Source organism: Ostrea edulis, chromosome 7, assembly GCF_947568905.1.
Source record: "Ostrea edulis chromosome 7, xbOstEdul1.1, whole genome shotgun sequence".
Classification (NCBI taxonomy): domain Eukaryota; kingdom Metazoa; phylum Mollusca; class Bivalvia; order Ostreida; family Ostreidae; genus Ostrea; species Ostrea edulis.
In genome coordinates this window covers 55,082,618-55,095,563 of record NC_079170.1, presented here as the reverse complement: position 1 = coordinate 55,095,563, position 12,946 = coordinate 55,082,618, and the positions used below count along the sequence as shown (strand labels likewise).

The window sequence follows — 12,946 nt, the reverse complement described above, 5'->3', positions numbered from 1 at the left end:
CATCCGGAGGACCACAGTCACCTCTTACGATAAGCAAGGGGTACCGAGGACCTAATTCTAACCCGGATCCCCACGGGAAAAACAACTTAGAAAAAATACAGAGGGAGTGATAAAGTATTCGGTCAGGTTTTGTTGTCTATAATTAACTAGTTGTTGTCTATAATTAACTAGTTGTTGTCTATAATTAACTGGTTGTTGTCTATAATTAACTAGTACGAAATGACATGATCGAGTGGTAGCAATTTTATTTTTAAAAATAAAATAGACACAATCTGAGAATTTTCAAGAAAGTGTGCCATGGAATTTTAATTTGAATCTTGTAGTTAAGTGGCAATAAATAGCTGGGTATCTGCATGGGACTGTCTCAATGCCCCAGTGGACGGGGCCCAGCAGCACCGTGGCCCTAACTGAAACTGAGTTATACAATAGAATATTTATTCAACCAATTCCAGCCCCCAGAAGAGCATTCATGAGGGTACACATTGACAAAGTCCAAAATCACAGAAGCATATGACAAAGGAAACAAAGACAATTGCACTGCATGATGAACAGAGAGTTAGCCATCAAATCTATCAATGTATAAAATACACACAAAACACATATTCAAGTAGTACAAGCATGGTAACTATGTTGCAGTAATCAACTTGCATGTTATACATGCACATAACTATATTGTACATATATCTTATGACAGAATGTTACGTAGGGGTATAGGCCGATAGCGCGTAGTTAATGTTTCTATGTGACAGGAAAGGTTGATTGTATATTGTGCAGTAGTTAGGGATATATGGACCGTGGTCTATATCGACCTTGGGTAACTCAGTTGGTAGAGCATCTGACTAGAGATGCCGGGTTCAGGGTTCAGAGTTCCGGGTTCTGGATTCGCTTTCCGGTCCAGCTACATATACTTAGTTTCTCCTGTCTTCGATATACTACGTTCAAGGTGCCTGTTGACCACCCCTGCACTGTAGGTTGTCCTGCGAAACGAATCTGGGTTGAGTGTCTTTGAGGGTGAAGAGGAGGGAGGAATTATTGTAGTAGTTAGGGCTATACAAACCGTGGATATCGGCCTGGGTAGCTTAGTGGTTAAACCACCTGACTAGAAGATAATAAAAAAAAGCACCGTGTCGCGGCACACTGTGCATACATGTGACATGGGTTTTCGGTTTTTGCGGTCTCGTCTGAAGGACCGCCTCATATAGTCGCCTCTTACGACAAGCAAGGGACCTATTGTAACCCGGATCTCTAACAGGACAGGAGGAAATGCAACGGACCAGACCGGTATTCCAACCAGGGGCCCCTGAATCTCTAGTCAGGTGCTATACCAACTGAGCTATATGGCTAACGGCGATCGAACCCATCTGACTGCCACATCTCACCCCCTCCCCTTAAAGGGGCATGCCGGGACATGAATTGAGCTTTAAAAAATTCAAATTTTAATTTTCCATTCTTCTAATTTTTTTTTTTTTAAATTTTTTTTTTTACATATTTATTGTTTACAATGCTTAACTACAGTATTTCTAATGGTCAACCACAATTTAAATATCAGTTGTTGAGTTGCAAGTGTGATACAACACTCGCAATTCTTTATAATGTAAACAAGGCTCGTGTCATGTCTTTGTTTACATTTAGATATAGTATGTTTGAAAACAAAATGAGATGTGCCAAACACTAGAAACTATTTAATTGTGTCTAACAATGAAAACTCTTAAATGCAACACCCAGAAGTACCAAGGAGTGCAGGATAGTCTTGGAGTGTTACAGACCCAAGGTCCATTGACACCCAACCATCCAGTAACCATGCCCACCCCCCCCCCCCCCCCCCCCCCTCCGTCATTGGATTATGGCTCCACTGCCTTGTGGATACCTTCGGGGGGAGGAAAGGCTAAGGAGTAAACCCTATACAGAAATCTGGAATGGAGCCTCTAAGGCAACTAGTCGCCCTTCTGGCAACTCCTGCAGCCTTGCTGGCTCCACATGTAATGCCCTACATTCCCTCCCTTGGAATTCGTTGGTGCGGCAGCGAGGGGGATCCTGTCGCCTGGGCTGCACAAGATCTCCATATACAGTTGCCAAGATCTACATGTGCCTTTTAAAAAGAGGCCATTCCAGCCTCGCCACGCGATGAGATCACAATACAGAAAACAGCAGTTGCCTTGCCCGACTTATGTACAGTTGGATGGTACGGGTTGTCTTCAACAGGGGGGAGGGGGGTCGTAGTCCCACCGATCAGATATCGCCCGCTTTAAGTCGGGCAGTTTCCGGTCAGTAAGGTTTTGAATCGCCACGATCTGCGTGCTTCAGTGGGTGCCTGGAGCTTAGAGTCATTTAGCTCAACAAACAGATCGTCAACTATACGCACCGGGCAAAAAAACGAAAATTGAAAACAAAGACCCCAGCTCTTCCGATTGCAAGCTGGAATGTCAGAACCACGTGAACAGGATTGACAGGTGACCTACAGGTCATTGACGACGCTCGGAAGACAGTAGTGATTGGTCGTAAGCTGTAGACTGAACATTGACACGTACAGCAGTCCTGCAGGAATCTAGAGTCCCAGAGGGTGAGTCCCTGAATGAGGAACGCTATACCTTCTTCTGGCGAGGAAAAGGCACCGAGGAGGTCTTTCATGGTGTGGGGTTTGCATTACGCCACACACAGCATCGCATGAGATGGCACAGAGAATTCTTATCCTGCACCTCTCATCAACGCATGACCCTAGCTGTGTGCCCTTACGCCCCAACACTATAAGCCTCGTCCGAAACAAAGGATCAGTTAGAAGTACGAGTCATTGGAAACTGTCACAAGCAAACTCCCAGACGCAGAGCATATCTACCCTCTGGGTGACTTTAACGTTCGAGTATGTACATACCGAGAATCATGGCCGAACGATTGGGGCACTACGACATAGGATGGATGAAAATGGCCAGAGCTTGTTGAACTCTGCTGCTATCGCAATCTATTTGTGGGGAACACCTATCTTCATACCAAGGCATGTCATAAAAGTACCCTGTAGACATCCAAGGTCAAAACACTGGCATGATTCTCTTAACAACGTGTGCAAACCAGGTCCTACCACACTGCCTTCGGCGACACTAACCACTTTCTAACTGCAACAAAGGTGAAACTGAAACCAAAGAAGTTTCATCATCCAAAGAGTCCAGAATCAACACCAACAAAACAGCCCACCCAGACAAGAATCGGGAACTCAATGAACGGCTGAACGAAGACTATCAACACCATCTACAGTGCTTCCGTTCCGACCTACGGCTAAAATGAGCGCAACAACACGGATTCGCTTGAAGTCAATATTACTGAGATGGAACCAGTCATAGATGCTAAACACAGCGCATTCATCAGCTAAAAGTGTGACCCAAGTTAAAATAACCTGCAGGTACAGAACGCTGCACGCAGCTAAGCACAGCTGACAGCGCGGCGCTGCACAAACGTCTACTGGTCACAGTTGTCAGACAACATCCAGCAAACGTCTACTGGTCACAGTTGTCGGACAACATCCAGCAAACGTATACCGGTCACAGTTGTCGGAAAACATCCAGCAAACGTCAACTGGTCACAGTTGTCAGACAACACCCAGCAAACGTCTACTGGTGTCAGACAACACCCAGCAAGCGTCGAACAGCGGCAATATCTGAAACATGTAAAAGCAGCGGGGAAACCAACAAAGAAGACTGCACCCTTGAGATGCCATTACGGGCCGGGACGAGTAAATGGAGAGATGGGTAGAGCACTACCTGGAACTTTACTCGGACAGAGCAAACTTCATCACACAAGAGCTTGACGAAATCAACGAGCTACAACCCCATTTATGGAAGACCTACTTTGGCAGAACTCAGTAAGCAATCGACGCTCTGGCCCTTGGCAAACCACCAGAAGACAGTATCCTACCTGCGACCATAAAATGTGGGAAGCCTGTCCTGTTAGAACCACACCACGAACGTCTCTGCTGGAGAGAGGACAAGGCATCCCCAGGACGTGCTTAACGCCAAAATCATCAGGGGTACAAAAACAAGGGTGGTCGCAGCGACTGCAATAACTATTATACAGGGTATCTTTTTGCGGCATAATCTTGTTATCTGCATCACGATGCTTGTAATTTTGACGTGTTTTAACATAACGTCTGAAGCGTTTAAAAGTATCAGTATTTCAATATTCAACTATATTAATGTTGAAAATTAAATATGAGTAAAAGTTGTATATTGTTATTACATATTTTCTTATTTTAACGGTTTATATCACTATAAAGGTATATATCAGAAGACATCGTCTCTCTATATGTACTCCTGTTATTAGCATCGTGATGCCTATAACAGAATTATATATATATAGAGAGAGAGACGACATTTCAAAGATTACATGGGGTGGGTGTCAGTATAAAAATGTTTGAAACATCGTCGCTCTACAATCTGACTAAAGTACAGACCTATATTATTATATATATAGGTCTGTACTTTAGTCAGATTGCGTCGCTCTATATATCGCGATGCCAATCACAGGAATAAAATTATAGAGAGAGATGTTTAAAAAATCATGTGTATACATAAACACCTCAAAAGGAAGTATAGTTTCTTTGGGGGATTGATTAGAAAAAATGGGGCTTGGATATAGGGGACGGGGTGTTATTATGAAAATGTTTACAAAGAAGAGGAATGGCCAAAACTAATTAGCATCGCCATGCTAATAACAGGAGTATTCAGAGAGACGATGTTCCAAAAATCAATAAATTATGTATAAAGAGAGTGGCATTATAGTATTATAGCCAAACCCGATTTATTTACCTGGATGACTCGCTATATCACGGGTATAAAATTTACAATACATTTGGAGTCTGTGCATGAAATACATTTTTGTAAATTATTTGTACACGATAACAATCCTCCTATGTTTTTTTTCCCTCGGAATAAATGGCATCGATTGTAAGACTACACAAAGCATAGTATTTTGACCTATATTCCGTAATAAATTATATTACAATATTAAAAAATGGCATCGATTTTACGCATAGTACATTGTATATTTGACCTTTATTCCGTAATAAAGAACTACGCACGCTAACTCTGGATTCCCGCCTACATTTTGAACTCGTATATTTTAAAAAGCTTTGCAATTTTGCTAATGATATTTTTTTTAAAATGCAAAGTAGAATCCCTTAGTAAATGATTATATACTTTGATACTGGTCAGTGTTAATTGATTAATTGCTCTTAGTTTCAATTCCTTTTGATTAGGGAGTAGAAAAAAATATGTTCTTTAAAACCGGGCTTTAAAACGTCATGAATTGTGTATTTTTAGATGCTTATTGATATCAATAAATAGCCATTTAATTTGTCAAATTGCTTTAATTTATATTATCGAGTAAAAAAATTGTTAATCTTCATTTCTTACACTTTAACTTCATTTGCAGTTGATCACAGTGTGAATATTTTCGCTGTGTTATGGTCTGTAAACTTGGTTATAAATTTGCTAAATGACACTTTATAATACCTGCAAAACGGAATTTGTGTTTTCGGGGTGGGAAGAAGGGTTAAAAATGATTTGACCCAAATTATAGAGTTATCTCTCTTTGTTTTGTCAAATAAATCAACTTTTATGATTGATTGAATATTGTTTAACGTCCCTCTCGAGAATATTTCACTCATATGGAGACGTCACCACTGCTGGTGAAGGGCTGCAAAATTTCGGCCTATGCTCGGCGCTTATGACCTTTGAGCAATGAGGGTGCCACACCTGCTGTGACACAGGACCTCGGTTTTATGCGGTCTCATCCGAAGGAACGCCCTAATTAACCCCCTCTTACGACAAGCAAGGGGTACTGAGGACCTATTCTAACCTGGATCCCCGGGGGTGGGGTACTGAGGACCTATTCTAACCTGGATCCCCGGGGGTGGGGTACTGAGGACCTATTCTAACCTGGATCCCCGGGGGTGGGGTACTGAGGACCTATTCTAACCTGGATCCCCGGGGGTGGGGTACTGAGGACCTATTCTAACCTGCATCCCCACGGGATAGCTTTTATGAAAATTCATATCAAAATCTATATTGACATAAAAAAATCATTTTAAAAATGATAACTTTTAAATAATTGACTAGAAGTAATAATACTATCGTTCGCAGTTCTTTGGTTACAAATGTTTTAAACTGTCTGCATAATACTTTACGGAACACATGGCATCGATTGTGTAAAAAAGAATGTACTTTGAGAATAAGGTAATTTCTAAACACATCCCTAAAATATCTGAATGAATGGACTAACGGTCTAATCAATTCACACTAACGCCAATAACGTCAAAAATTAGCAAGCATCGCGATGATAACAGGGTTATGCCCTCTCTGCAGAGCATCGTACGTGGGCGAAGTCTTCGCACGCGTGGCCCTGGCTTGTCTGCAAGTCCTCGCTGATCGTATAATGCCCAAAGTCACAGCGTGACAGTAGGTTGGCATGATTATCTCGGAGTTGGCTTCCATGAATAATAATAATAATAGAAATACGTACAGTAGTTACACCTATCACTGCCACAGGTGCTTGTGGACAGGACTTCCGGTATCCCCCCTTCTTGTATTTTTGAATGTTCAATTCCTTGGGTATTTTGAGTGTATTTTTAATAAAATATGTAACTTCAGGGTGTTTATATTTCAATGGCACACACAATTTTCGCATATAACCTGTTTTTAAAAATGTTGTATCACCGATCATGATATAGGAATACTATACACACATGAGGGTGTGAACTGCAACTCTTCATGCCGCCATAATTCGGCATAATTATATATATATAATTATATACTTCATAAAGAGCTTAACCCTCCCCCTCGCTTGGATTTCAAAAAATCATATGACTGCTCAGTAAGTAATGCTTCACTGCTTATATAGCTATTAGAACTTATTTCATTTGTACCATAAATATCTTCATAAAATTGCACATTAATTGAATAGTTAGACCAAAGGTAAGCTTTGAATTGCTTCCGTAAAAGGCTATTGAATATTTCTCACATTTTGATATAGTCCCCATTTGAGTGCAATGGGCACACGCGCAGGTGCTAGTAAACATCCGGGTAACCATTTCAAAACGGGCGATGCACCGATGAACATCTAAAATACACAAGGAAATAACGTGCCTTTTTGTTACCGATTCATTATTATCACATGGTTTAAATCGAGGAAATAATCCATCATTGTAAAAGAACTAAACATTTTATTTTTAATCTGTGAAATATTACAACTTGTTACAGTGAAATTTTCTGGACATGGGGTGCGCCGTTTCAGCCGATGACAAAGCGGCAGTTGAAAGATCGAAACAGATTGACAAGGTGCTGAGGCAGGATGGGGAGAAGGCATCCAGAGAAGTCAAGCTCTTACTTCTGGGTATGTATCACGGTTGTCTAACCTCACGATCAAAATTCGTCAATATTGTAGGTTTAATGTATACATGTGTGTGTATTAATGGCCAAATCGACTGTAAGTTGTAATCGTGTGCTTATTACTTGTGATTTATAAATCACTTGTAAGTTGTATACTCAGAGGGACATTGTTTCTGCTCTTGAATTCCAACGATATCCCAAATTGAATTTTAATTTAAACTGAAATTCCTGTAATTATGCATTTTTACTGGCTGTCAAATTCTACCAGATAAACTATTCAAATAGTATGGTTCAGATTAAGACATTGTCTTTTATACGAAAATTTACTAGCCTGGACGTTAGTTTGAATACTCCGCCTACCATAGTTACACAGGGCTTGAAACTACCTTTTTATGTCACCAGTCCAGCTGGACTGATAGGGTATAATTTCAACCTGTCCGCAGAAAAATTTACCAGTCCACCAGAATTTTTGAGAAATAATTAAACACATTTCGTTCATGTTTTAAGAAATGAACCCACTTAAAATTCTTTGTATGATGCATGTATCAAATGGTAAACTTCATCAATGCGGGTAATCACATTTCCTACTGAAATAATAATTTGCCCCATCGAGCAGCAGGTATGTAATTAGTTTCACTTGCAGTGGTTTTTGGTTTTATAAAATAGGGGGGTGATTTTGACCCTCTGGGGTAAGTATCAGGGGTCATTTTCAAATAGTGGGGGTAATTTCTTATGCACCATAGTCAATGTAAATAAAAACACAATTAAAAATGTTCAAATACTTGTTTATTTCCCTTTCTCTAATATTTCCTCCTTTTTACTTTTTCAGTAAAGTTATTTGTGCTATTTTCAATAAGTTTTCTTTTAAATCCTTCACAATGCTTAAGTACAAAAGAAATTTTGATTTTCTTTTCCACTCTCTCTACCCTAATCTGTTCCTTGCCTTGGATTTTAGTCTGTTCTGTACACTGAAGCGTCTTTCACAAGGCACAGAAGTCAGTGGAATTATGCAGAGGATATACATGTGCTAATGTACAAAAATCTGGAAATTGGTCATTGCAAGAGGTTATGAGATTTTCCATAAAATCACTTAATGATAAATGCCCCTTAGAATTCATTGAAATTTGAATCGTACAAAATTCCTTTCCATGCACATTTTACATCTCATGGAATCTGGGTTTTTTTGGTCGTATATTAACCACGTGTACTCGGTTAGCCACCTTTGATTAAAATTCCGGACTGATTTACTGACCACAGTCGAAGTTGAACTTGGAGTCACAGTCTTAGTTTTATTATTATTGACGTCTTCTGCTGAATCTCCCGAGATTTTGGTAGATGATTTACTAAATCCATACCGAAGTAGGGAAGACAGTGTACCTTTGGTGGAAATGAACAATAATTTGACAACTTGCTCATCGGACAATACGGTGACCAACTGACGAACGAGTTAACTTCATTCAGGTGAATTTAGCGTAAAAATCCGAGGTGTACCAAATAATATCCAAGGAGTTCCAATGTAAGACAACAAACATCTATTTATCCATGTTATCAAAACAGAACAGTAAAACATTGGCATTAACAGGGGGGGGGGGGGGGGGGGGGCTGTGCGTCATTTTGCCGCAGTAATTTTTTTTCAGGGATCAAATGAAATTTTTGTGTGTAAATTATGCACATATATTTGGTTAACAAAAAACCTTCTTGTCAGAACTGAATTTTCAATTGCTGCGGGCAATCAGATAACCGCTAATGTTGATCCCTGTCCCTTAACTGGCTTACCATTGGGTTACAGGTTAGAATTGGTCCTCAGTAACCCTTGATTGTCAGAATAGCAACTCAGTGATGATTCTGTTCTGCTATTTAGTGGAATTCCGCTATTTTGAATCCGGGAATCCGATACTCACGAGTGATTTCCGATATTTTTTCGCTTTCTAGTTTTACAGCAAACCGTTTCCGTTTATGTGTGGTCGGAAAAAGTCAGGTCGTTTAGTCCGTATTCTTAATCTCTGAAATGTTTCATTTGTCTTATCAGTGCGTGCACTGTAAAGCTGGTAACTGATCGCGATTTGACAAATATGGCATGGCGGTTCGTATGAGGCCAGGTGAAGACGTGAAAGTTTTGGACAGGACAGTTAAAATTCATGGAATTGGCAATGGTTATAGTGGGATGTCAAAGGGGAGAAAATATCTGAGAACGTTAGAAATACGATTGATCCAGGGATTGTGAGATGTGTATTATGTAACAAGGACCTGGAAATCCAGTCCATGGAATTAGCGGAAACACTCAGTCTTCACGAAAACTCAGTGGTCCGAAGACCGAGGCCAGTGAATTTTACGGTCGGGTCAGTGAAAATTAAAAATCAGGAAGTCCGATGGGCTTGTAGACTTTCTGTAAGGCTGCCTAAAGTTAATTCTACGTTTAACGTCACCCGCGCACGTAGGTTTCGGCGAAATTGCCGTTTTGAAAAAACAAACAAATCCGGATTTGAAGTAGTCGTTTGGGTTTGGTTTTTCATTTAGCGACTTGATTCTACTTCCCGCGTAAGAGGGAAACGCATGCAAAATTGGATCAGAGGTCCTTACGTGAAGAAAATGGAAGTACAGTGGAACCCCGTTATTACGTTCCCCCTTTATTACGTTAGTCCGCATATTACGTTGGAATTTCAAAGCACAAAACCATTTCTTAACAAACCTATATAAAATAGACCTCGTTATTACGTTGTCCTAAAATGCCGGGACTCGGTATTACGTTGTAAAAATTCCGACAAAAACGTAATAAACCCCTAATTATTCAATAGTGATTCTCAAAATAATAAGCCATTCACACCTTGACTGCCTGAGGCAGTCACCACGTAAATTTCCTGGTCTGTTTGGGGATTAGAGACGCTTGACTGATCGCGCTTCGATAGATCTAGCGACATCAATACAGGTGAATACCCTGTATAGAAGCCAGTGATAAACAATTAAATAATGTTTATTTAGAAATTGTACTCTATGAAATTTACTTCATTTTTATACGCCCGTCTTAAGACGGGCTGTATTATGTTATGGCCTTCATGTCCGTCCGTCTGTCCGTCTGTCTGTTAGCTTTTTCGTGTCCGGCTCATAACTTAAATACTATAAGGCCTAGAATAATCAAACTTTGTCAGTTGATACATCTTGGGTAGAAGGTGTGTCGCACATTAAAACCAGGTCGCTGTGACTTTTAATTAAGAAGATATGGCCAAATATGGTAAAACCCTGTCCGGCTCATAACTTGAAAACTATTTGATCTAGAATCATGAAACTTGGTCATCTTATGCATCTTAGGTAGAAGGTGTGTCGCACTGTACTTTAAGGTCACTGTGACATTTAGTTGAAGTGATTTTTTGAAAAAAGTATGTTATAATTGGTACAATCCCTACTCATATAAGAGTTTTGTAGAAAACCTCATTCAAAAATGTTACATCAAGAAAACACATATTTTTTTTATGATATACTGTACAGCTTTTTTTTAGCCTATGTAATGTTTCCTTTGTTTCTAACAATAACATGAGAAATTCCACTTGTCCCATGGGAGTAGCATGCAAAGGGCATTTTGACAAGACTAATTAATGAGTTTTGTGTAGAGCATCTCTGATCAACATGATCAAGCAGGTGTTATCTTTATCTCTAGGGAATTGGGCAGAGAGATCTTAGCCTCTTAATTGCAGATATACCAGAAATTATTTGTGAAAGTGAATTTGTTTGTTGTGGTTAGTCTTTATTTTCAAAATTAATTTGACATTGTACTATATAATTTTTAATTTTTTTTCTCAGCAACCTATATGCAGAGTATCATTTCTCACTAAGACAACAAATGGTTGCAATATGTATAAAGGCCTATTTTAATGATTAGTATTTTGATGTTTTGTTATGGCTGTGGCATTGTTCAGAAAAAAGATATACAATGAACAAAGCTGCAGATTGGGCATTTGTGTAAATCTGAACAGATGAAATAGTATTGCAATAACCATATTAAAAAATGTTAATTCAAGAAACTACACATTCTTCATTATATACACTGTACTATACAGCAGTATATAACAAACAAATTATTTCTTTTGTGTCAGTAACAAGAGAAATTTCCCTTGTCCCATGGGTGTAATTATCAAGCAATTCAGGAGGCATTTTGCTAACAGAAAAATTGCATTCTGTCAAATTACAGATTAATTAATGAGTTTAGAAGATTTCTGTTACAGCAATCTGATCAAGGAGGTGCTATCTATATCTCTTGCAATCGGGAATTGGGCAGAGGAATCTGGCCTTCTAATTGATCTGTCAAATTTTAGAACAGTTCTAATTGGTAGCCATTACTTTGAAAGTTAATTTGGTATAAAGTTTAAGAATTAATATGATATTGTAAAATATATTTTTATTTTATATCTCAACAACAAGGTGCAGATTGTCATGTCTCACTAAGATGACAGTTTTACAGTCTAAGAATAAACATAATGACTAATGTTTGATGTTTTATTATGCTGTGCATTGTTCTTCATTCCTTAAAATACAATGAGCAAAGCTGCAGATGTGCATTTCTCAAGTCTAACACAACCAGTTGAGAAATATATGATGTATTATTTTTTTCTAATTAATAACTACACCATAGGAGATGCACCAGTATTTGAAATAACCGTTTTTAATCTATATTTATTTATATTGACATCACCATGCATATTTTACTTTTATACTTGAAGATTTGACAAAGGCAGATACTGATATATGTATTTTTTGATAAGTTGAATAAATCAACCTTTTTGAGTACTCCCATTTATTGTAAGTTGTTTGCTTGGATAAAGGGCTATCTTGCACTTTAATCATTTCATTGAAACCATTTGGGAAAATGTTTTTATATCCTTTTAAAAATCATTAAGCTTACATTATCAATATTTGAAGCAATGTCACATGAGGCCATAAAGTGGGTAAGATTCTTAAAGGAAGGTTGACATTTGGTTCCATGCATACCTATCTCTTCATGGTGATATGTTCATGTTGACTATATGTGACGGGCGTATCATGTGCCGTGGCGGTGCACTTTATTCATATTTTGATAATCAAAGAAATAATTTCTCAACCACCTGCGTGTTCAGCATAGTGTGATTACCTTCGCTATTAAAACTCTATTCACGGACAGCTTTGGTACCAAACAAGAAAGACAAGATTTATCGTAGCAATGTTACAACCGCTTGGGTAACTGCTTGGATATAGGTGACTAAAGGTGTTCAATTAAAAAAATTGTTCGTTGTTTGGACATGCAGCTTGGGTGTTCGTAAATCTCGTCCATACATACACCAATCTATCGGCCGATTCGTGCACGGCATTTACCTCAGTGAACATTTTAAAATCCCTTAATGCGCACGTGATTTTAGTGCCATCATTTAGCGTTATAAATGAAATCTCCGTGCATCATTATATTTTTTTTTATGTGGATTGTGCTTAAATTGTTCTCCGTGCATGTTTATCGTTGGTGAGAAGTGTGCAAGTGTTGGGTATCGTGTGCGTTTTGTGTCTATAGTTTTGTTGTTTTTTGGGTGGGATTTTTTTTATTGTGTTGTGTA

The 12,946-nt window shown here is 38.9% G+C and overlaps 1 protein-coding gene across 1 annotated transcript in view; it reads left to right on the top strand.

Annotated features, from left to right (window-relative positions):
* The first annotated feature begins 7,055 nt into the window (after window positions 1-7,055).
* LOC125655629 (guanine nucleotide-binding protein G(i) subunit alpha) overlaps window positions 7,056-12,946 on the top strand; it is a 54,715-nt gene continuing 48,824 nt past the window's right edge. The window contains exon 1 of the mRNA XM_048885991.2: window positions 7,056-7,377. Coding sequence (XP_048741948.1) covers window positions 7,260-7,377 — 118 coding nt within the window. The 5' untranslated portion in view covers window positions 7,056-7,259. The remainder of the gene's footprint in view (window positions 7,378-12,946) is intronic.